The following is a 22,960-nucleotide window of genomic DNA, read 5'->3' on the forward strand; positions in this document are numbered from 1 at the left end:
GTTGAAGATGAGATGGCTGAGTGTGTCTGGCGTTGTTTCTGCATCTTCTAATCTGTTCCACTGGTCCTCAGGTCTGTTTCTTTGCCAGTACCATGCTGTTTTTATCACAGTAGCTTTGTGGTAGAGTTGCAGGTTGGGGATTGTGATACCTCCTGCCATGTCTCTGTTACCTAGAATTGCTTTTGCTATTCTGGGTCTCTTCTTGCTCCAAATGAATTTTTGGATTGTTTTCTCGAGGTCTATGAAGTATGCTGCTGGGATCTCAATTGGAATTGCATTAAATCTATATAGCAGTTTTGGAAGTATGGCCATTTTCACTCTATTAATCCTTCCTACCCAGGAGCAGGGGATGTCTGTCCATTTTCTGATATCATCTTCAATCTCTCTTTTCAGAGTGCCATAGTTTTCAGAGAAGAGGTCTTTGATTTCTTTCGTTAGGATGATTCCTAGGTATTTCAGTTTTTTGGATGCTATTGTGAAAGGAATTATTTGCCCTACTTCTCTCTCAGTGAGTCTGTCATTCGTGTAGAGGAAAGCTATTGATTTTTGTGTGTTGACCTTGTAACCAGCTCCTTGACTGAATTTGGTTATTAAGTCTAGAAGACTTTTGGTGGAGTTCTTGGGGTCTTCTATATACAGTATCATGTCATCTACAGATAATGACAATTTGACTTCTTCATTTCCTGTCTTTATTCCTTTCATTTCTTTCTCTTGTCTAATTGCTATGGCTAATGTTTCCAGAACTGTATTGAACAAGAGTGGTGATGGTGGACATCCTTATCTTGTTCCTGTTTTTAGTGTGAAGGATTTCAGTTTTTGACCATTTAGTATGATACTGGCTGTTGGTTTTTCATAGATGGCTTCTATCAGTTTGAGGTAGAGACCATCTATTCCAATTTTTTGTAGGGCTTTTATCATAAATACATGTTGGATTTTGTCAAATGCTTTTTCTTCATCTATAGAGATAATCATATGGTTTTTGTCCTTGGCTCTATTGATACAGTGTATTACATTGATTGATTTGCATATGTTGAACCATCCCTGCATCCCTGGGATGAATCCCACTTGATCAGGGTGTATGATCTTCTTGATGATCTTCTGCATTCTGTTTGCCATTATCTTATTAAGGATTTTTGCATCTATGTTCATTAGTGAGATTGGCCTGTAGTTCTCCTTTTCGGTTGGTCTTTCTCTGCTTTGGGGATGAAGGTGATGCTTGCTTCCAGGAATGAATTTGGGAGTATTGCTTCCCTTTCAATTTCATTGAAGAGTTTAAACAGTAATGGCAGCAGTTCCTCTCTAAATATCTTGTAGAATTCAGCAGTGAAGCTGTCAGGGCCTGGGCTTTTCTTAGTTGATAAGTTTTTAATTACCTTTTCAATTTCATTGGTTGATATTGGGTTGTTCAGAATTTTTAGGTCTTCTTCGTTCAACTTTGGTAATTCATATGTATCTAGAAATCTGTCCATTTCTTCTGTGTTGTCCATCTTATTGGCGTATAGGTTCTGGAAGTAGGTATTGATGATCCTCTGGATTTCTGCTGGGTCTATTGTAATTTCACCGTTTTCATTCCTAATTGCATGGATTTGGGCCTTTTCTTTCCTTTTTCTGACAAGGTTGGCTAAGGGTTTGTCAATTTTGTTGATTCTTTCAAAGAACCAACTCTTGGCTTCATTGATTTTTTTGTATCGTTCTCTTAAGTCTCCATTGCATTGATTTCTCCTCTGATCTTTATAATTTCCTCCCTTGTATGAGCTTTGGTTTTGTCCTGCTCTTCTTTTTCTAGAAGCTTGAGGTTCAGCATCAGGTTGTTTAATTGGGCTCGTTCTGTTTTCCTAATATGCGTATTCACTGCTATGAATTTCCCTCGTAAGACTGCTTTCATTGTGTCCCACAGATTCCAATATGTTGTATTGTCATTGTCATTTAATTGAAGGAACTGTCTGATTTCTTCTTTAATTTCCTCAGAAGTGTGTTGTTCAGTTTCCACGTGTTTATGAAATTTTTCCAGTTTGTTTTGCTATGGATCTCCAATTACATCGCACTATGGTCTGATAATATACAGGGGATAACTTCAATTCCTTTGCACTTACTTAAACATGTTTTATGTGTGAGTATGTGGACTATTTTGGAGAATGACCCATGTGCAGCTGAGAAGAATGTGTATTCTGATTTTGTGGGGTGGAAGACTGTAAACATCTATTAAGTTCATTTGTTCAAATGTTTGATTGAGTTCTAGTATTTCATTACTTATTTTTTGTCTAGTTGATCTATCTATTTGTGACAGTGGGGTGTGGAGGTCCCCCACTACAATTGTATTAGTGCATATATGACTTTTCATGTCCGTTAGTGTTTGTTTTATATAGTTAGGCACACTAGTGTTTGGTCCATAGATATTTATGATTGTCATCTCTTCCTCTTGGATTGTTCCCTTTACAAGGATGTAGTGTCCTTCTTTGTCTCTCTTAATCAGTGTTGGTTTGAAATCTACTTGATCTCCAAAGAGGATAGCTACTCCTGCTTTTTTTCGGGTTCCTGTCACATGGAATATTGTTTTCCACCCTTTAACTTTCAGTCTATGAGTTTCCTTTTGAATTAAGTGTGTTTCTTGTATGCAGCATATTGTTGGATTTTACTTCTTGACCCATTCTGCCAGTCTATTTCTTTTGATTGGTGAATTGAGACCATTAACGTTGATGGTTATAACTGAAATGTATTGACTTGTCATTGCCATGACTTTTTCTTTTTGTTGGGTTCTCCCCCTTTACATTTAATTTCTTGTCATGCCAGATGGGTTCATTCTGCTTTGCTTCCTGGGGTTGTGATCCTCAATGTCTGTTCCTAGGATATTGTGTAAAATTCTTTGGAGTGCTGGTTTGGTATTCACAGAGTTCCTAAGGTGCTCTTTGTCATGAAAATGTCTTACTTCTCCATCAATTTTGAAGATAGTTTTGCAGGGTACATCAATCTGGGTTGGAGGCTGTTTTCTTTTAGGGCTTGGAATATGTCACTCCAAGCTCTTCTTGCCTTGATGGTTTGTGTTGAGAAGTCTGCTGTGATTCTGATGGGCTTTCCTTTGTATGTGATTTGTTTCTTTTCTCTAACTGCTTGTAGAACTTTGTTCTTCTGTTGTGTTTCTGGAATCTTAACAATTATATGCCTATGTGTAGATTTTTTTTTGATCAAGGCTATTTGGAGTCCTATATGCCTCACTTATCTGTATGTCAAGTTCTTTTCCCCTGCTTGGGAATTTTTCTGCCATTACTTCTGTGAAGAGTTTTTTTATGTCATCTGCACTCTCTCCTTTCTTCATTGACTCCAATCAGTCTTATGTTATTCTTCTTCGCATAGTCTAGCAGCTACTGGATTGATTTCTCATGTTCCCTTATAATTTTGAAGCAATTTTTCTTTTCCTGGTCACTAATTGCAATCTTATCTTGTATATCTGAAATTCTGTCCTCACATTGGCTCATTCTGTTGTGTAGACTTTCGATGGAGTTTTTCATCTCCTGGAAATCTATTTGCATCTGTTTTATGGATTCCCTTTATTTCCTATGTTGGGATTCCATCATGTTCCTGAGGTCCTCTCTAGATTTATTAATCATATCTTGCATTAGGAGCACAATTTCTCCTGTTATCTGAGAAATTATTTCTGATTTCATTTTTTCCAGATCCCCTTTTGTTGCCAGTTCAGTGGGTCCAGGTGGTTGAGTATCAGAGTGTTCCATCTCATTTCCCTTTGGGGTTGCTGTAGGTGATCTGGAAGTCTGGTTTTGAGACTTATTTACGTATTTTCTCATTTCAACTGGGGGGCAGGGGGCTGGTGTTGGCACCCTCGGGCTCACCTCCTCTGAGCTGGGAGAGGTGGGACGGGCCCGGAGCGGCAGTAGGGATGGTGGCCCGGAAGCCCCTTCCTCTGGGCCAGGAGTGGTGGAACAAAAGCCCTTTCCTCTGAGCTGGGAGCAGTGGGAGGGATGGTGGCCAGGAAGCCCCTTCCTCTGGACCAGGAGCTGTGGGATGGCGGCTCAGAAGCCCCTACCTCTGGGCCGGGAGCAGCGGGACTGATGGCAGCCCAGAAGCCCCTTCCTCTGGGCTGGGAGCGGCAGGAGGGATGGTGGCCGGTATGCCCCTTCCTCTGGACCAGGAGCAGTGGGTTCCAACTTTTTAAACTAGAGTTCCAAATACTGCCACTCTGAGGAGCTCGCTGCACCTCACGGTCAAGCCCCAGTCCCCGGAGTCTCCAGTGAGGACCACGCTGCCCACCCGACTCTTGGTATCTAACCTCCTCCTCCACAGTCTTCCTACTTTGCTTTCCTTCTCAGTAAGTGGCATTTAAAAAAATCTTATTTAGTTATTCATACCAGAAACCTTGGAGTTGATTGCTTTTTTGGTACTGGGGATTGAACTCTGGTCCTTGCACTTTTGAGGCAGGCGGTGGAACCACTGAGCTAAATCCCTTGCCCTTGAAGTTGATTTTTTATTTTAATTTAAAAATTTAATTTATATTATCCACATTTGCAGTACCTAATGATTACATGCACTGTGGGGAGTTGGTACATGACTATAATGCATCTCGATTTTTTCATCTTCCCCTACCCTGTCCCTCCATCTCTCAGTGCCCTTCCCTTTTGCAAAAAATCTAGATTCTCTTTCATATCCTGCTCTGGTATCCTCATGCCTGGCCATCCCCAGGTCTTTTCAGTTCTTTCATCTGGTAACTAGCATCCTGTCACTTTTCCACCATCACCTGCCCAATCCAGGCTACTTTGCTGCTAATGTAGCTCTCAACAGGTTTCTGTGGCTCCCCTCACCCTTCTAATCCATTCTCTACCCAGCAGCTACAGTGATCTAAAAAAAAAATCAGATTATGTCACTCCTTTAATGCCCTCCAGCTATGATGTCAGTTGCTCTAATTACAGAATCCCAGGTCTGCCTTATCTGACCCTCCTGCTTTCAGTCACCCTGGCTCTTGGATGTGCCTCCCTAGCCTGCATTCTCTCCTTAACTCTCACTTTGCTCTCCCTTTAGAGGCTGTCTTTGAACAGATACTTTTATGTTTGTATGGTGGTTTGTTTGAGATCTGACTCTTAGACTAGATGGTGTACTCCCAAAGGACAGGGACCACACTTGGGTTCTGATGGTACTCTAGCAAACAGGGCAATAATGGCAGATAGTAGGTACTCAAGAAATGTTTGTTTGTTTCTTTTCATATACTATCTTCCCTTTTTTTCCGTACTAGGGATCAAACTTCGGTCCTTGTGCTTGTGAGGCAGGCGGTGGAACCACTGAGCTAAATCCCCAGCCCCTGTCTTCCTCTTTTTAATGTGAATGGCTCTATTTCTTTTTTTTCTTTTCTTTTCTTTTTCTTTTTGGTACCGTGGATCGAACTTGGGACCTTGCGCTTGCAAAGCAGGAGGTGGAGCCACTGAGCTAAATCCCCAGCCCTCCATTTCATTTTTTGTTTGTTTGTTTCTGGTACTAGGGATCGAACTCAGATCCTTGCACTTGTGCAGCAGGCGGCGAAACCACTGAGCTAAATCCTTGGCCCCATTTCATATTTTTTAAAAAAATAAAATTTATTTCTTAGGCTTGTAGCAAAATTAAGCAGAAGGTACAGTGATTTCCCACATAACTTTCTTCTGCAGACTTCCACAGCCTTCTCTCCCCATCGAAATCTTGCAGTGGAGGGGACATTTAGATAGAATATAATGATGCACTTTCATGGAAACCCAGAGTGTAGTTACATCCTATCATGTGGATTCTCACATGTGTATAATCATATATATCCACTGTTGCAGGGTCATACAGACCAGTATTACTGCCCTAAAAGTCCCTTGGGCTCTGCCTGTTCATCCCTTCCCTCTCTGGTGACCACTGGCAACTGCCAGTCTTTATACTGTCTCCTTAGCTTTGCCTTTTCCAGCATATCATATAGATGAATCATTCTATGTGAAGCTTTTTCAGGTTGGCTTCTTTCACTTTGTAATGTACATTTAACATGTTTCTGTGTCATCTCATGGCTTGAGAACTCATTTTTTAGCACTGAATAATAGCCCATTGTCTAGATACAGCATTCACTGTTGAACCGCAGCTTGCTTTATTCCAGTGTTTGGCAATTTATAAATAAAGGTACTGTAAACATTCATGTGCAGGTTTCTGTGTGGACATAAATTTTAGCTCATTTGAGTAAATGCAATTGTGGATTGTATGCTGAGAGTATTTTTAGTTTTAAAAGAAATTGCTGAGTTGTTTTTCAAAGTGACTGCACCATTTTGCATTTCTGCTAGCAATGAATGAGAGTACCCATTGCTCTACATCCTCACTAGCATTTGGTATTGTTAGTGTTTTGGATTTTGGCCATGTTCTTTTTAATTGAAAAAGTTGAGACAGTAATCGTAGATTGGCATGAAGTGTAAGTAGTGATATGAGTGACCGACCCCTTGTGCACACTCCCCAGTCTGTTGCAGTAGCTTTGTGGGAACGAGTACACTGGCTCACTTAGATGTCAATGCTGAACTGACCCACTGATTTAGATCTCTCCCACATTTCACTTAGACTCATTTGTTCTGTTTTTAAATTGTTTTAACTGGATGTTTAACACATTTTCTGAAATTCTTACTACTTAATAAATGTATTTGAGGCTGTAGGTTTTTCCTTAATCTCATTCTTGCTGTACCCCACAGACTTTCATATGCAGTGTGTCCATGGCTGGTTATTACTAAACATTTTATAATTTCAGTTGTGATTGCTTCTTTAATCCATAGGTTGTTGAGAAGTGTTTTTTTTTTTACTTCCAAGTATATGAATCATACCTTTTTTCCAATATTAATGCATAGACTAATTAAATTGTTAGAGAAGTGTCGTGGTTGTACTTCTGAAACTTAAGGTATCCTTTTGTGCTGGCCTTTGTACAATTTGTTTCTGTAAACAACCCATATGTTCTTGGAAAGAAGACAGATTCTCGGGCCAGGGATTTAGCTCAGTGGTTCCTGCGCCTGCCTTGCAAGCACAAGGTCCTGAGTTTGATCCCCAGTACCAAAAAAAAAAAAAGAATACACATTCTCTCTTTGTCAGATACAGTGCTGTGTATGTGTTGGCTCAAAGTTAGCATTTGTGTTATTCAAGTTTTCCTTATCCTTATTTTCTTTGTGTGACCAGGTTTTTTTTTTGGGGGGGGTGTTGAGACAGGGTCTTGCTATGTGGTTCAGGCTGGTCTTAAACTCACTATGTAGCCCAGGCTAGCCTTAAACTCACAGCTGTCCTCCTACATCAGCTTCCCAAGTGCTGGGATTACAAGCATGCAGCACCATGACCAGCTCAATGTGTGATTAGTTTTAGAGAGAGGTGAATTAAAATACTACAGTGTGAGACTAGCTTTCTTTAGTATTTGTTAGGTTAATCAGTTATTGGAATTGATGATACATTTGACCTATTCTGCCCTTTTATTTTAGATTTTGATTTTAAAATACATTTTGTTTCCTCCTTTCTTGTCTTTTACTGATTTATTTTAGTATTTCCTCTGCTGTTTTGCAAATTACGCTTTCTGTTTCTATGATTTCATTGATTACTTTTTTTTTTTTTTAATGGGTTCTTGCTATATTGCCCAATCTGGTCTCCAACTTCTGGGCTCAAGTGATCCTCCTGACTCAGCCTCCCAAATAACTGGGCCTACAAGTGTTTTTATTGATTACTTTTAGATTGTGATTTGCATTCTTTGGTTTTTTTAGAATACTTTCACACATTAGTATCTTAGATATTATAGTTTTAACTTCTACTTCGCCAGTCCTGTCTTCTAGTTTATAGTGGTTAGTATGTTGGTTCCAGTTTGTTTTAATCCCTTCCCAAGTAATTTTCCCCCCTAATAGTCACTTATTTAGCTCTACCAAGTTTACTTTGTTTTTGTTTTTATGTTTTTTTAATCTATTGCTTTTCTTACCTTACTTGTCTCACACTCTTTCTCAGGACTTCTCTTTACTCTTCCTTACTAATTTTTTAAGCAGAGATTTTTTTTATATAATAAACTCAGTTTGGGAGCCAGGCACAGTGGCACTCACCTATGTAATCCCAGTTACATGGAAGACAGGGAGGGAGACTACAAATTTTAGGCTAGCCTGGGTAATTTCTCAAGATCCCATCTCAAAAATTTTAAAACAGGCTGAGTGTGGTGGTGCATGCTTATAATCCCAGTACTCATCTGTAATCCCAGCACTTGAGAGGCTGAGATAGGAGGATCACTGAGTTCAAGGCCAGCCTGGACTACACAAGACCCTGACTCTAAATTAAAAAATGAATAAATGAGGATGCAGCTCAGTGGTAGAGCACATGCCTAGTATGTGCGAGCCTCAGGGTTTGATCTCTAGTACTGCAAAACAAACAAAAATTAAACTCAGTCTTGGTGTATCTCAGATTTCTTTTGTAGTATCTTTATTTTGTCCTTTTTGTAATTGTTCATAGCTTTAGGTTCTAAATTGACCATTTTTTTCCTTAACACTTCGATGAGAGGATTTTATGGTCTCTTAGCAATAATTTCTGCTGTGGAGAAGTCTGTTGTCAGTCTAATGTTACTTTTGTGAATCTTTCCTTTTTTAAAAAAAAAAACAAAAAAAACTTCATTTTATTGCCATGCTAGTTGAATCCAGGAGGTTGAATCCAGCACTTCACCCATGCTAGGCAAACACTCTACAACTGCCTTATATCCTCAGCTTCCCTTTTTATTTGAGACAGAGGCTTACTAAGAGGTTCAGGCTGGCCTGGAACCTTCAGCCCTCCTCTCAGCTTCCCATAGTGCTGGAGTTGCCTTCTAGTGAGTTTTCTTTCAGATGCTATTTTGTATTTTCATAACAGGATTCTAGACTTAGACTTTTATTTGTCTCATTTAGACCTTGGTTTCTGATTTGTGGGTTTCATGGCGGGGGGGGGGGCGTCCAACATTCTTTGGGTTATTGGTGACAGAGTCTCACTGTGTAGTTCAGGCTGGCTTTGAATTCACCACGTAGCCCAGACTGCTGGCCTCAAACTTGGCGATCCTTCTGCCTCAGCCTCCCAAGTGCTAGGATTATAGGCATGTACTACTATGCCTAGCTTGAGCATTATTTCCCCCCACTCCCATACCAGGGATCGAACTCAGTACCCTGTGCTTGCAGGGCAGGTGCAGTGCCATTGAGCTAAACCCCCAGCCCTATTGACCATTCTTTTTTTTTTTGGTACTGGGGATTGAGCTCTGGACCTTGCGCTTGTGAGGCAGGCGGTGGAACCACTGAGCTAAATCCCCGGCCCAGGAATTAAGCACTTTTTTTTTTGGTACTAGGAATCGAACTCAGGTCCTTGCGCTTGTGGGACAGGTGGTGGAACCGCTGAGCTAAATCCATGGACCTGACCGTTATTCTTATAGGAGTATCTGAACCTTCTTATTCGGTCTTCCAGTTATTTTTTCTTTCATATTCCTGTCTCTTGATGTCATTCTCCCGCATTCACATTCAACTTTACAATTTCTCATTGTCTCTTCAGCTCTATCTGTTCTACACTCTCTTTAAAAAACTGTTCATCTTGCTGGACATGGTGTTGCATCCTAGCTAGTTGGAGACTGACGCAGGAGGAGGATCACAACTTCAAGCCCAGCCTGAGCAGCTTAGCAAGACCGTGTCTCAAAATAAAAAGGGCTGGAGATGTAGCTCAGTGGTAGAACTGAGGTTCAATCTCCCAGTTCTGGCAAAAATAAATGTTTTAGCTTAACTATGTTCAATTATTTTTATTTTAGAATTTTTTTTTGTTCTTATAAACATTTATTTTTCCTCCAAATTTATTGTGCTTTTCTATAATGATGTGAAAAGTCTTCATTTCCCTTTTCCCAAGTGTTGAAGTTCAAAAAGTCAGGTCTTAACCATAGACTGATCTTCATCTCTTCAGTGTCTTGTATGTTGATTTAGTTTCATATGTATTTATATTAGTTTTCCTCGGGGATTTATACATCAATATATATATTCCTACACAGATATATACAAGCTTTTTATCCTCATCTTACCACTTGAGAATACAACTTTAAGTATGTTTTACACAGCTGTTCCTTGGTCAAGGTCATTTGCAAGAGCAAGTCGGTTTCTGAAGAAATCTTGTTTTGTAGGTGAAGGATCCATTGAGGGATTCTCATTAGTTTTTTCCCTGTATTCTGATCCACTGGACCTGGAAGTGGGAAAGCTTTGATGTCACCACCAGCCCCAAGGACCACAGAAATCTTCACCAGTTACGTTCCCATTTTTCTTTTTAAAGAGCTTGCCGAAGGAGCTGCGAAAGCCCCCTTTCTGGTCTTGCCTGGGATTTTGATCGCTGAAAGATGTTTGTTCACTTTCTCTTTCTTCCTTTGGACAGAAGCAGGTGGTGTCTTCTAAATGCATTTCCCTCCTTACTTCCAAATAGGTCTGTTTTTCACTTTGGGACCTCTGTTGGGGGAAGAAGGTCCACGAAGCGCTGTGGGCAGAGATGGCGCCAGCGGCCGGGCTGTGTGCCTGCTCCGCATGCTCTGCCTTATTTTAAAATTTTTATATATTTCTTGGTATTTAAAGATTTGCCTATTTTTATGGTTTCTCTTTCCTTTAGCTGTTTGGCTGTCTTTAACTTTTTAGACTTTGTGTTGTCGAATTTGCTAAAAACCTTTTATTATGGAAATTTCAAACAGAAGAGAAAATGTTACTGAGCGATGTCCTTTGCCCAGCTGTCTTTCATCAAGTCTTAGCATTTGACCATTCTTTTCAGCATGCCTCTGTGGAAGCTGCTTTTAGATTGTTCTTTTTGTTATCTCCCATGCTAGAGCAAGTTCCACGTTTCTTTCCTGTGTGATGGTTTCCTCTTGTGATCTGGTTTTGGTTTTATATGGTTTTGTTTTTCTCTGTAAGCTCACTTTGAGTGGCTGTTGTGTTTCTGTGGAGGCATTCCTGAGTAGACTTTTGTCTTCACCTATATGGATTCCACAGGTTCAGCTGGCAGTTTTGGTTTGATGGTGTGAATTTTTTGTGTGTGAGTTTCTCTAGATACTCTTTTTTCCACAAGACCCTGGCAGATGGCCAGGCTCCTTGCTGCTTGTCTAAGATGGTGGGCAGGTTTCTAAGCTCAGTTCAGAGGTAGTTCTAGGTATGGGCTTTGAAGGCCTCTGGCTTTAATGTAATTCTTTCAGTTTTGGTACTGGAGTGTGGGAATGTGCAGCCTGGACTCCTTTCCCAGAATGGTGATAGTGGGATGTGTTTGGGAGTAGTGGCTGCATCCCTAGTCCTCAGCTCTGGGTGTTAAGAACCGATGCCATTCTCCCCTGAGCCCTTCAGCTTGGCGTCTTGCTTGGAGTCTTTCCTGTGATTCTGGCACTGTTGACCCTGTTTGGTTTTATTCTCTGTCCCCTCATCGCCATTCTGTACGGGGGATTGAACCCAGAGCCTTTGCACTGAGCTACATCTCCAATCCTGTTTATTTTTAAATTTTGAGACAGGATCTTGCCAAGTTGTCCAGGCTGGAACTTGTGATCCTCTTGCCTCAGCCTCCCAAGTAGCAGGGGTGCCAGGCTCCAGGCACTTTCTTGGGCTCACGCTTAGCTATCTGTGTAAGAAGTGTAAGGTGTTTTTGTTGTTGGGTTTTGTTTGTGGTTTTGGGGATTGAACCCAGGGGCATGTGCATGGTAGGCAAGTGTTCTACCATTGAGCTACATCCTTGTTCCTCCCTTTTTTATTAAATTTTATTTTGAGACAGTCAAGCTAAGTTGCCCAGTTGGCCTGGAACTTGCAATCCCCTGCTTCAGCCTCCCAAGCAGCAGGGATTACAGATATAAACCACTATGCCCAATTCAGAGTGTTAAGTTTTATCTAGTGTTTCTATGTGAGGTTTTCTCGGGGAGTGAAGTAGGTGGTAGATAGGTCCTCACTCACAGTTTTGTTTGCTTCTTTTTTTTTTCCTAATACCTAAGACTTTCTTCTGTGGCAAATACTTGCTTTATTTTATCAAGTCATGTGAGGCAAGTCTTTTGTGCAGTTGCTCTTTAACTTTTGAGGGAAGAGAGAGCTGGGCTGCTTGGGCCTCCCATTTGCAGGGTGGGCATTGAACTCCTGCAGGCCGACTTTAAGCCTAGTGCTCACTCCTGCTCAGTGCCAGCCAGAGCAAGGGAGAAATCACCTTTCGGTGGTTTCATTATTCTCAAAATAATGGCTGCATAACATTCTACCTATCACATGGATAGTCCCTTCAGACCTCGCCTGTTCCTTTAGTGTCAGCCCACTATCAGACATTTAGGCTGTTTCTCATTCTTTACTCTTAAAAAGTTGTACTGTACTTCTAGCTCTTTTCTTAGGATAGATTCATAGAGTAAAATTACAAGATCAGGAGACTGAGAAGTAAGCAGGGATTTAAAGCTGCTTTGGCTGCAGTAGATTCTGAACTCCATTTGTTCACCTGTAACCTGCAAGTCACTCAACTTCCTTTTGCCTTGGGTTTCTCATCTGAAAGATGGGGAAATAGTACATTTCAGAGCATTGTGCTGAGGAGCTGATGTTGTATACACAGCACCAAAACTCATGCCTGCACAAGTTAAGTGCTTAGTTATGATTAGTTGTTGATGCTGTTGTCTTTAGCTTGAAGGGTGTTTCAATACAAGTGACTTCTAGAAACGCCATGCTATTTTGCATTTCCAGTGTGGGAACTGGGCAATCTTTTTTGCCAACTCTTCTTACCATTCACTGTTAGCATTTTTGAGAGCTTTGCTGATTTGTTTTGTTTTGGTTTTTGAGGCAGAGTCTGTGTAGTCCAGGATGGTCTTCAGAATCCCAAACTTTAAAAAGAGGGATTTATTTTTTTAACTTTATGGAATACTTTGTGATCACGTTTTTTTAAAAAATGTTTTCTTTTTTTAAATTTAGTTTATTGGTACATTTTAGGTATACAGTACAGTTACATTCATCATCGGAAACTGGTACCTTTACATGGTGTATCTTGGTTCTTAACTTTTTCCCCATTTCCTGCCCTCCCTTCAACCCTTCCACCCCTCCCTATTTACAAAGAAAATGTTTTTTTCTTATACATTTAAACTGTGTAGCTTGAGAACAAGTTTTATGTAACATCTGTGTAGTGGGGCCTTTGGCCAGTGTCTTAACCTCTTCAGGCCTGTTCTTGCTGTCATTCGGCTATATTGCTGTCCTCCTGACCTCTGCCTCTCTGAACAAAGCCTTGTGGTGTGGATGCTAGTCAGCAGCCACTGTGCAAGCTCAGATGGTAGTAGCTCAAGGGTTGGAAGAAGCCGGGGTTCTGGTCCCACAGGAAGTAGGAGCTGGAGCTCCCTCTGTGGCTCTCAGTCCTGGACCTGATTGGGGCATGCCACCCCTAGGCCTCAGTGTCCCCATCACCAACCAGCTTTACACTGGAGCTCCTCTCTCTACTCGTGTAGGATCTCTCTCTATTCTGGGCACTTTTCTTGGTTCATGGACAAATTCTGTGCCTAGATGGGAAGGCAAGGTTGCTGCCCTTTCCCCCTCTCCACTCTACCCCTTTCTACTGTTCAGTCAGAAAAGTGTCTCGTAGCTCTTTTCCAAGCCACCGAGTTTGAATTGATCTATTGCTAGTAGGAGGTGCAAGCTCACTCTGGTTCCTGCTGAAGTTACCTGGCAGCGGAAGGTATACATCTGATAATTGCAGCTCAGTGCTTCCAGGGCCCAGCGATTTAGTTAGAAGCAGTAATCCTGATCTTATCAGGAGGTTTTTGTAGCCCAACAGTGTTGCTTATAACAGTATCTCTTTTACTTCCTGGGCCCCCCCTCTCCTCTTAGATTCTTCTGTAATCCAGCCCATTACTCTGTGCATGTCTCATTACCTCCTGGAATCAGTTAAAACTAGTGTGAGGGCAAAGAGTGTTTTTCTTTTCTTTATACCAAGATCTAGGAATTGGACTTTTAACATTACAACATTCCTGGCCAGCTCAGCAGCAAAGCAGTCACAAATGTGGTACATATAATACTTACAGAGCCATCGGCCTGGGCAAAGATAAGGAGGTGTATGTGTTGCTTATTTAAAAAAGACAACAGCCATATTCCACCCAAATATGTTAGTCACTAACTGTATTTCAGAGCACTTAATTGACATGCAGGAGGTTGGGATCAGCCTCTTTGAAGTCTGGTAATTTTACTAATGACCACTTTGAGGCTCAGGTTGTCAGAATTTGGCTAGATCCTTGACCTTGGGGTTCATATCTTGGGGTTCATATCTCTTGATTATAGAGAGTAGACAGAAGGGAACCACAGTACCATTCTGTGTCTTCAGAAAATACAGTAATCACCATAAAAGTTGTCAGTATATCCTGTGGTGTTTAAGGACAGGAAGTTTCTTAGAGATTTCAGAATGTGGGGAGCCTAAGGGAAGAATTGGTCACTTAGTCCTCCCTCTACTGAACCCCAAGGCAAAGAAGGGTTAACTTTTGCCTTGGGGAGGAGTGAAGAATGGGAACTAAAATTGCTTTGGACATCTGAGCTGTGCTTTAATAAGATATTCCAGGTGGTCAAGGAGTAATCCTAAAATAGCCCAGATACTTAATTGCTTTTAAAGTCAGGCTCCTGTCTCTGGGGAGGTACAACTCTGAGGAATGCAGTGCTGGCTCCTAAGATCTTAGAGGTGTGGTCTAGTTGGGCTGGTGGGTTGTTTTTTTTTTCTCCTCCAGATCCCTGTAAAAAGAAGAGCACCAGGAAGTCATCCTGGGTCAAAAGACATACATAAATTTCCCCCTTTCTCCACATTGGAAAGCTGGCAAATAAGCCTTTGTCTTCCGCTGCTGCCAGCTGCTGTAACCTGGCTTTGGGATCCCCAGCTGTGCGATTGGTTTGGTCACCACATCCCCAAGACAGACGGTGGTCTGTTTTCATTAGTGCTCAAAGGCTTCCTGCCTGATCCCTTGCCCAGCTTCTCTGTTTGCATAGGAACACACTTTTCTCACTGTGAGAATTCAGTCATCCTTCTCTCTCTTTCATCCTCCAGTCCAGATCCAATTGATTATCTCGTTTGTCTGCCTCTCATGATAATCATTTCTTCCTGGTTCCCAAGTTCTCTGTGTGGGTGACTGCTCACCAGGCCAGGGCTGGCTTCCTCTTACAAATGTTCAGTGCTGTTTACAAAAGCAGCGTATTATGGCCATTATAAATCACCAAGAAGCATGAAAAATATTCTTATTAAATGAAGAGTCAGCTTGCTCTCTTATTTAGAAGACTAAATCCTGTGAAGGGATAACTTGTGCAATAAATTGTTCTGTCCTTTCAGTGGATTTTATGTGCATTTCTTTGTTGGTGACAAGGGAGCAAGTGATGGGTCTTGACACGTCAAAAATTAATCTACAAAAAGTAATGATTTTTTTCAATGAAACATGAACATAATTGGTTTTATTCCCCAACACCTCCCACCCCATATTGGGGATTGAACCCAGGCCCTTGAACATGCTAGGCAAGTGCTGTACCACTGAGCTACACTCCCAGTATCCATAATTGGTTTTTAAATTTTCTCTGTCCCCCACCCCCATTAGAATGTAAGCTGGAAGAGGTCAGAGGCACTGATCTGTCTTGGTTTTTTTTCCTCAAAACCTTTCACAGTGTCTAATGTATCCTTGGTCAGTGATGGTGAACCTTTTAGAGCTTTCAATGATACAAACAGCCCACTGCAGCATGCATGCCGTAGGTTTGCCAGCACTGTCCTAGGTGATGAAATGTTTGTACATGAATGAATATAATGAAAAGAACTGAGTAGTGAAAGCCACCCACAATCTCAATTCAGTTAGGTATCTGTACATGTATGTATCACATTTTTTCCAATAAAAATGGGTTGTTAGTTGGGCATGGTGGTACACACTTAGGATCCTAGCTACTCAGAAGGCTGAGGCAGGAAAATCACAAGATCAAAGCCAGCCTGGGCAATTTAGTGAGACTGTCTCAAAATTTTTTTTTAATTTTTAATTAATTTTTGTAGTACTAGAGATTAAACCCAAAACTTTCACACTAAGCTACATCCCAGCCCTTTTTTTATTTTGAGACCAGGTCTTACTAAATTGTCCAGGCTGGGCTTGAGCTTCACCTCTGGTTGAAAATAAAAAGGTTTTTAAAGGGCTGGTGATTGTAGCGCAGTAGTAGAGCACTGCATGCTAATGCATGCGCACAAATTGATTGTTAAAATCATGCAGAACATTGATTTAATCATTTGCTTTTTTGCTCAGAAACATCCACTGCCTCCCCACTGTTCACAGTTCAGAGTTTAAATTTCCTCTGGTATTCAAGGTATTTCACAGCCTGTTCCACCTTAACCACTGAGACTGGCTGTCCTTATATCCTCCCTGCCAGAACATGCCTTGTTTATCCCCTACTCATTGCTCCTCTGAACTGTAAATCTCTCCTTAGCCCATCCTACAAGGTCAGTTTAACCTCACTTCTGAGCCCCGGGCCTTTTCTTCACCTCCCAGCACCTTGTGGTTTGGTATTTGTTGCCAGTGCTATGTATGTATGGTCGACTTGTTTTTCCACTCTGTGGTAAAATACCCAGTGGTGGGAACTACTTGGGGAGGGGGATGTTCTCTGCAGTTTACACAGTGCTCTACGTAGGTAGGTCTCAGGAAATATGTGTTGAAGGAATTTGTCATCGGATCCTTGTTTCTCAGGACAGAAAGATCCCCTGGAGGCCATCTCATCCACTCTGCCTCATGTGGAGGTCCCAGGCAGATGGCCATCCAGAGATAGGGTGCTGCCCCCTCCTGAGAAGGCTCATCCCCTTACTGGGCAGTTCCGATTGTTAAACACAGGCTGGTCACTTCTGTCCAGTCACCCTAGTTTTACCCAAAGGGTGAGAGAAGCCTGGCTCCTTTCCCACAGAAAGGATTTTCAATGTAGTGAATCTGTTTGTTTCCTCTGTGTTTTCTTGATCTGCCAGGGTTAAGATGTTAGAGAAGCACTATTTTAATTTTGAGAAACAGTCAAGTTAGACTTTGACTGTTATTTTTTGAAAGCCATGTGTACCATGTTCCTCTGATCCTCTGAGGTATGTTCATGTTCTCTCCTTCTCCCCTCTTCTTTCCTCACCCTCGCCCTGTACCCTGGTGTCCTGTCCCCTGGGAGACGTGGGCTCACCCTTTGGTGGATGATCTGTCTTGCAGATAGTACAAGGTCGGTGGTGCCCCCAGATAAACAGCCCCATGTGTTGTGTGAGGGCTGATTTCTGTTTGGCTCGATTATCTACATGAAGCTAATGAGAAGAATCAAGGAATGAAAGAATCTCACATTGCTGGAAGCCCCCAGGGTCATGACATGGGCATTCTGAGAATTTTATTCTTTCCCAGTCACCCCACTCAGAACACTTGGCACTGTATTTTTTGTTTTTTGTTTTTCTGGTACTGGGGATCAAACTCAGGACCTTGTGCTTGCGAGACAGATGAGGCACCACTGAGCTAAATCCCTGGCATGGCACTGTGTTAATCTGTGAAGAGCATGTGCCACAAAATGAGCCAGGCAGGCATGGGCTTGGGTCCTGGCTCTCCGAGCCCTTTGCTTGATGGAGCTCCTGGAGCCCCTGTCTCCTGAGCTCTGACATAACCACCACTATACTGTAGAATTAGTGAGAAAGTGCTGCTGAGGCCCCATCCAGCCCTTGGCACACAGAAGGCTTCTGCTCTCCTTTGTCCTGCTCCATCATCCTTCTTTCACCACCATTTTGTAAAGGTTTAAAGAAAACACTCTGGCTTCCATAGGGAAAATTAGCTGACTATGGGTATAGTAGCCAAAGCTGGTCTTGGGTGGATATTTGGGAACAGTTTCCTGTGAGCTCCTGGTGAGATCAGAGGTGTTAAAAGAGAGTTCTGAAGTAGGGGAGGCAAAAATAGCTGTAAATGGCAGTAAGTGACCACTCTGGCCACTGCTGACTTCCCGCATGCATAACACCGCTATCCTGCTGGAGGGGTAACAAAGTCTGTTCCTGGTCAGGCGGGGTGGACCTGCATACAATGGCCTTTCAGCATAAATGCTCTTCATGTGGGCCTCTCTTGGTGCCCAAAAGGTTGAACTCTTTGTGCCTGTGTGTTTCAGCCTCTACCATTTTCTGCTTTCTTCTACCACAGCAGCCTCCATCAGCCACACTCAGTATCTAAGAAAAATTGTTTTTTGGAATGATAACTTGCATTCACAGCCACTCCCCATTGATAGGCCAAGTAACCTGCAAATAAACTTGAATTGCATAAGTAAGCCGTGGTTTATAGCAGTTCATCAGTTGAGAACCAGTAATTGCCTCCCAAAGAAAGGGGAACAGGAGACAGGAGTTGTGAGGTTGGAGTCCCAGGGGGACCCACTCCTTTCATTTAGTAGGGGTGTATGTGCGTTCTGTGCACTAGAGCTAGGTACACAAGTCATCAGAACATGAGTTGAGAGAGCCTGGAGGAGAAAAGTGTTGAACCTGCTTGTTGCCCAGAAGTGGGAGGCTTCCTGGAGGAACTGGCATCCAGCTGGATTGTGAAGGTCAGGCGGAATTTAGGGATTCTCCCCTTAGCCAGCAGCTCCTGTGAAATAAGATCAGAGTGTACCTGCCTGAAGACAAAGTAATGCACAGTAAACCTTTTTCCAGTAGCCCTGCAGTGGGATATTTTAAATTAACTGACAGCCCAGCCTTGCCTTGGAGAAGGACTGAACAAAAGAAAACATCCTTTCTGGGTCAACTTTTTTCTCTGTATTTTTTTAAAGTAGTGACTGGCAGTTCCTTTCTGTGAAATGGCTCAAACCATCTGATTACTCAGTGCCCAGTGTCTTGCTACTGTCCTCCTGGCCATTGTCCCTGTCCTCTGCAGTCACTGGGCTAGATGGAGGCATTTCAGGCTAAAATTCTGCCATGAAGCAGATTCTTGAGGTGAGTGTTTCCCTTTCCCAGGCTACAGCTAGTGCTCATTTCTTTATTCCATGTAGTTGGAGCAGAGCTGAATAAAGCAGGATGCCTGTTCACCACCACCACCGGTCATTCTTCTCTGCTCTTTCCTAAAGTCAACTCACACTTGGGTGTTTATTTTCACATATAGTCCCTACCTTGGTCACACTGACATGCTGTTCTCACACTCCTCTCCTGCTGGGAAAGCCCTGTCTGAGACTGTAGGTTGTGGATTCCCTCCTCTCCACCCAGCTGAGTGTTAAATTGTTCCTGAGTGAACCTTCAGAATGCCTGCTAGTTACTGTAATTAGCCCCAAACTGCTGTGGGTGACCAACAGAGAAAGAAGCCTCTTGTGAACAACCTCAGCCTCAGATCTGCTGCAATAAACAACTGACATAACAGAAACAGCAATGATCCTCCATTAAATGTCTTTCACAGCCAAGAGGGGCTCCCAGGATAATTGACTTTCCAGCAGGGATTACTGGCTCAAACAAAATCACTAGGCATTAGAGCAGGCTACCGCACGCAGCCTTTGAAAGGGGACTGTAATTCTGTCTGGTTTTGCTGACCTGATGGGCATAGTTCATCTTGATTATTCATCATCTAGTTGCCACCAGATGACACTAGATTTCTAGTGAGTATAATTACAATGTGGGGATGAAGCTTTTAAAAACCACAGTGCTCCTCTGGCGTGGTTATGGGCTCCCTGGGCTGAAGCCAACATAGGAAGGATTCCAACAGTGCCTGCCTGGAAACCTGATGAGCACACTGTTCATCACATTTACTGAGCACTTCTTATGTGAGTCTTTTACTAGATAAGCAGGGAGACACTGGCATGACCTGTTTCCTTTCAACTGACAGAGTGCCATTTCTCTGAGACTTGCCCACTGTGTGCTGAGTTGCTATCAGGAAGTGGGTCTGCATCTCAGAACTCAAACTGAGCAGGCAAAGTGAGGTATGGCCCCAAAATATAACTTAACAATGCCTTCTAGCAAGCTTGATTAAAGGGGAATGGAATTCTACCAGGCTCTCATTTTGTTTGGTATGTTTTTAAAATTGAAAATTAATTTATTCTTGCAGTACTGGGTGTTAAACCCAGGACCTTCACACTGAACTAGATCCCCAGACCTTTTCTTATTTTTTTATTTCTATTAATTTTTTTTTCCCAATCCCAGGGATGAAACTTAGGACCTTGGGTTTGCAAGGCAAACACCGTGCCACTGAGCTAAATTCCCAGCTACCATTTTTTCTTTTCTTTTCTTTTTTTTTGGTACCGGGGATCGAACTTGGGTCCTTGAGCTTGCTAGGCAGGCATCGAAACCACTGAGCTAAATCCCCGGCCCTTATTTTCTATTTTGAGACAAGGTCTGTCTGAGTCACTAAATTCCCTGAGCTAGGCTCAAGCTTGTGGTCCTCCTGTCTCAGCCTCTCACAGTGCTGGGATTATAGGTGTGTGCACACCCAGTTTCAACCTGGTTTTAGACCAAGATCCCTACACAGTCCAAAGAATAGTCCCCCAAGAAAGAAACGCCTGGTTTTTCCCAGCCCCAGCTGCCCCTCCCCTACCACTTACACATCCTGCCTAGCTGGGGGACATGAATGACAGGCTCAGGGGTCCCATTTGCATCCACTGGGCCCTCCACTAGCTCAAGCAGGGGTCAGGGGTGAGCAGCAGAGTTACACTGTGAGATTTTGTGCCCGTGTGTGCCCCCCCCCCCCATCTCCTGCATGATATGTGCATTTCTTTGCTTTGTGAATAAGTAGTTGGCTCAGCTAACGCATTAATTATGTGCCAGGCTAGGAGCTCTCCTGATGGTGGGGGTGACAAATCATTCCAAAGTACTCTGTTAAATTCTAAGGTAGCAAGATGAAATAACAGAGAGACATGTTTGCCCTTCCCTTCTGTTAGTGAATGGTGTGGTTTAACCTAATCAATTAAATCAGGCTTAGGTTTTCATTATTTCCCTAATGAAAATGAACTCTTGCCCTGGGGCACTGAATCTGTCCCTTGGGGCCCAAGCAGTCTTGGGTGTGGTAGCCCTCACTCAATAAGGCCTTCTCTTCCCTAGCATTTGGCCTTCCAATGAGGAGTCTTGCAGACAGGCTGCAACTTCAGCATCTTTGCCTGCTCCCTTTGGCCTTTATCCCTGCTCAGGGCAGCATGCAGGGAAACCACATGTAGCATTTTCACGCCCATAGCACACTATGTCTCAGAGCAATGGCCTCTGAAGATGAGCTGGAGGTGAGAGGTTCTCAGGAGACTAGGCCTAGGCCCCCTCTTGGAGCATTGAGTATGAGTAACACCTGCTCACCCTTCAGAAAGTAGATGATTCTTCTGTCCAACTCCCTCTTATTTTGGAATCATAATTGGAAGCAAAAACAAGTTGCCCTGTAAGGGAGAGGAGTGGTCATCTCTAACAGTGTCTCCTAGCATGAATGCTGAGGGTCATTGTTGTCTCCAGATGATTGTCCTCTCCTCTACTCTTTCTCTTCCTATTCCCCTTTCAACCTGTTGTCTTGTTTCTCTGCAGAATGGTGGTTTGGCCTGGAGTGATGATGCTGATGGAGGCCGGGGAAGAGAGATTTCCCGAGATTTTGCCAAGGTCTGTAAGACGTGATGAAGATGGGGCATTTCTGCAGTGGGTTGTCCTTATTCTTTTTTTTTTTTTGGTACCGGGGATCGAACTCTGGACCTTGCACTTGCGAGGTAGGCGGTAGAACCACTGAGCTAAATCCCTGGCCCCTTGTTGTCCTTATTCTTATGGTATAGTGTCTCTGGTATAAGACTTTCTGAGGCAAAATGGAATGTTTCATTGTGTTTTTTCCTTGGGGTGGGGACTGCAGCTCTATGAACTAGATGGTGATCCTGAAAGGAAGGAGTTCCTAGATGACCTCTTCATCTTTATGCAGAAGAGGGGTGAGTGTGCTTTCTTTATCCTTATTTATTGAATGCCTACTATGTGCCAGTATACCATGTGCTATCCATACTCAGGACAAGGGAACTTTGCTTCTGATTGGTTCAGGATTTATGTGAATAACTGACAGCCACATTGAAGAAGGCAGAGAAGACTTTGGCAAAAAATGAATGGATTGATCACCTCCATTTGGCCCTGCCTTATTTTTGGGTCTCTTCTGATTCGCTGGTGTTTGGAACCATTTCAGATTCAAATATGCTTTTATCTTACCCTTGTAACTGCACAGGGCTCCACTTAAAGTAGCATGAGGGGCTGATGTTGGTATGTCTAGTCTCATAGAGACTGAAAGAGTAGAGACCCCAGGTATATTTTGAGGTTTTTTGTTTGTTTGTTTGGTACTGGGATTGAACTTGGGACCTTGCACTTGCGAGACAGGTGGTGGAACCACTGAGCTAAATCCCTGGCCCTCCTGGGTATATTTTGGAGTCTAAAATGATTCCATGGGAAGGAAAGGCCACTTTGTCTTTTTATCCATTGACTTTTTTTTATTTTTGGCCACCACTGGCTTGGCTGGAACATTTGTACAGTTTAACTGTCGGGTATGTGGCATCTGCTTTATAATTCATCCTCCTGATCTGCCCTCCTCCCTTCTTGCTCCCCACACTGTCACCTGTAGCCATCACCACCTAGACCCTGTCGTGACTGAGTGTAGAGCTCAAGGGCTCAACTTCCTGGCTTGACATCCTGTCCCAGCAATGGGTTTGCCAGCCGGGTCCAGCCTTTTTAGAAGGTCCTAAGTTGTTCAGCCCGTGGCTCTACCCTCCCACTCAAGAGACAGCTGGAGAGGAGTGCTGCTCCCACCAGCCTCCACGCTGTGGATGCCTGATCATGCTTCCCCTGGGATCTGTGTCAGTGGCTTTATTGAGACTGGGGAATGACATTGTCTCTGTCCTAGGCTAAGCTGTAATGTCAGCCCCGACAGGTAAATATTCTGAGCATTCTTTGGTGCTCTCCGTGGCTTGATCTGTCCCTCTCCCCCTCCACTCTCCTTTCTCCTCACTTCCTTACCTTCCAAAGCCTATTGCCTCCTTGATAGCAGGCTGTACTAACAGAAAGACAGCAGAAAGTTTTGAATCTATGCTCCCTGTCT

General features: G+C 42.9%; 1 protein-coding gene across 3 annotated transcripts in view; it reads left to right on the top strand.

Annotated features, from left to right (window-relative positions):
• Arid3b (AT-rich interaction domain 3B) overlaps positions 1-22,960 on the top strand; it is a 53,787-nt gene that overhangs the window by 13,330 nt on the left and 17,497 nt on the right. For all 3 annotated transcript variants that reach the window (XM_004855464.3, XM_004855465.3, XM_021236913.2), the window contains exons 3-4: positions 21,427-21,498; positions 21,740-21,812. In XM_004855464.3, the coding sequence (XP_004855521.1) occupies positions 21,427-21,498; positions 21,740-21,812 (145 nt within the window). The remainder of the gene's footprint in view (positions 1-21,426; positions 21,499-21,739; positions 21,813-22,960) is intronic.

Source organism: Heterocephalus glaber, unplaced genomic scaffold, assembly GCF_053883595.1.
Source record: "Heterocephalus glaber isolate CG9 unplaced genomic scaffold, H.glaber_assembly_v1.0 deba00001689, whole genome shotgun sequence".
NCBI classification, from domain to species: domain Eukaryota; kingdom Metazoa; phylum Chordata; class Mammalia; order Rodentia; family Bathyergidae; genus Heterocephalus; species Heterocephalus glaber.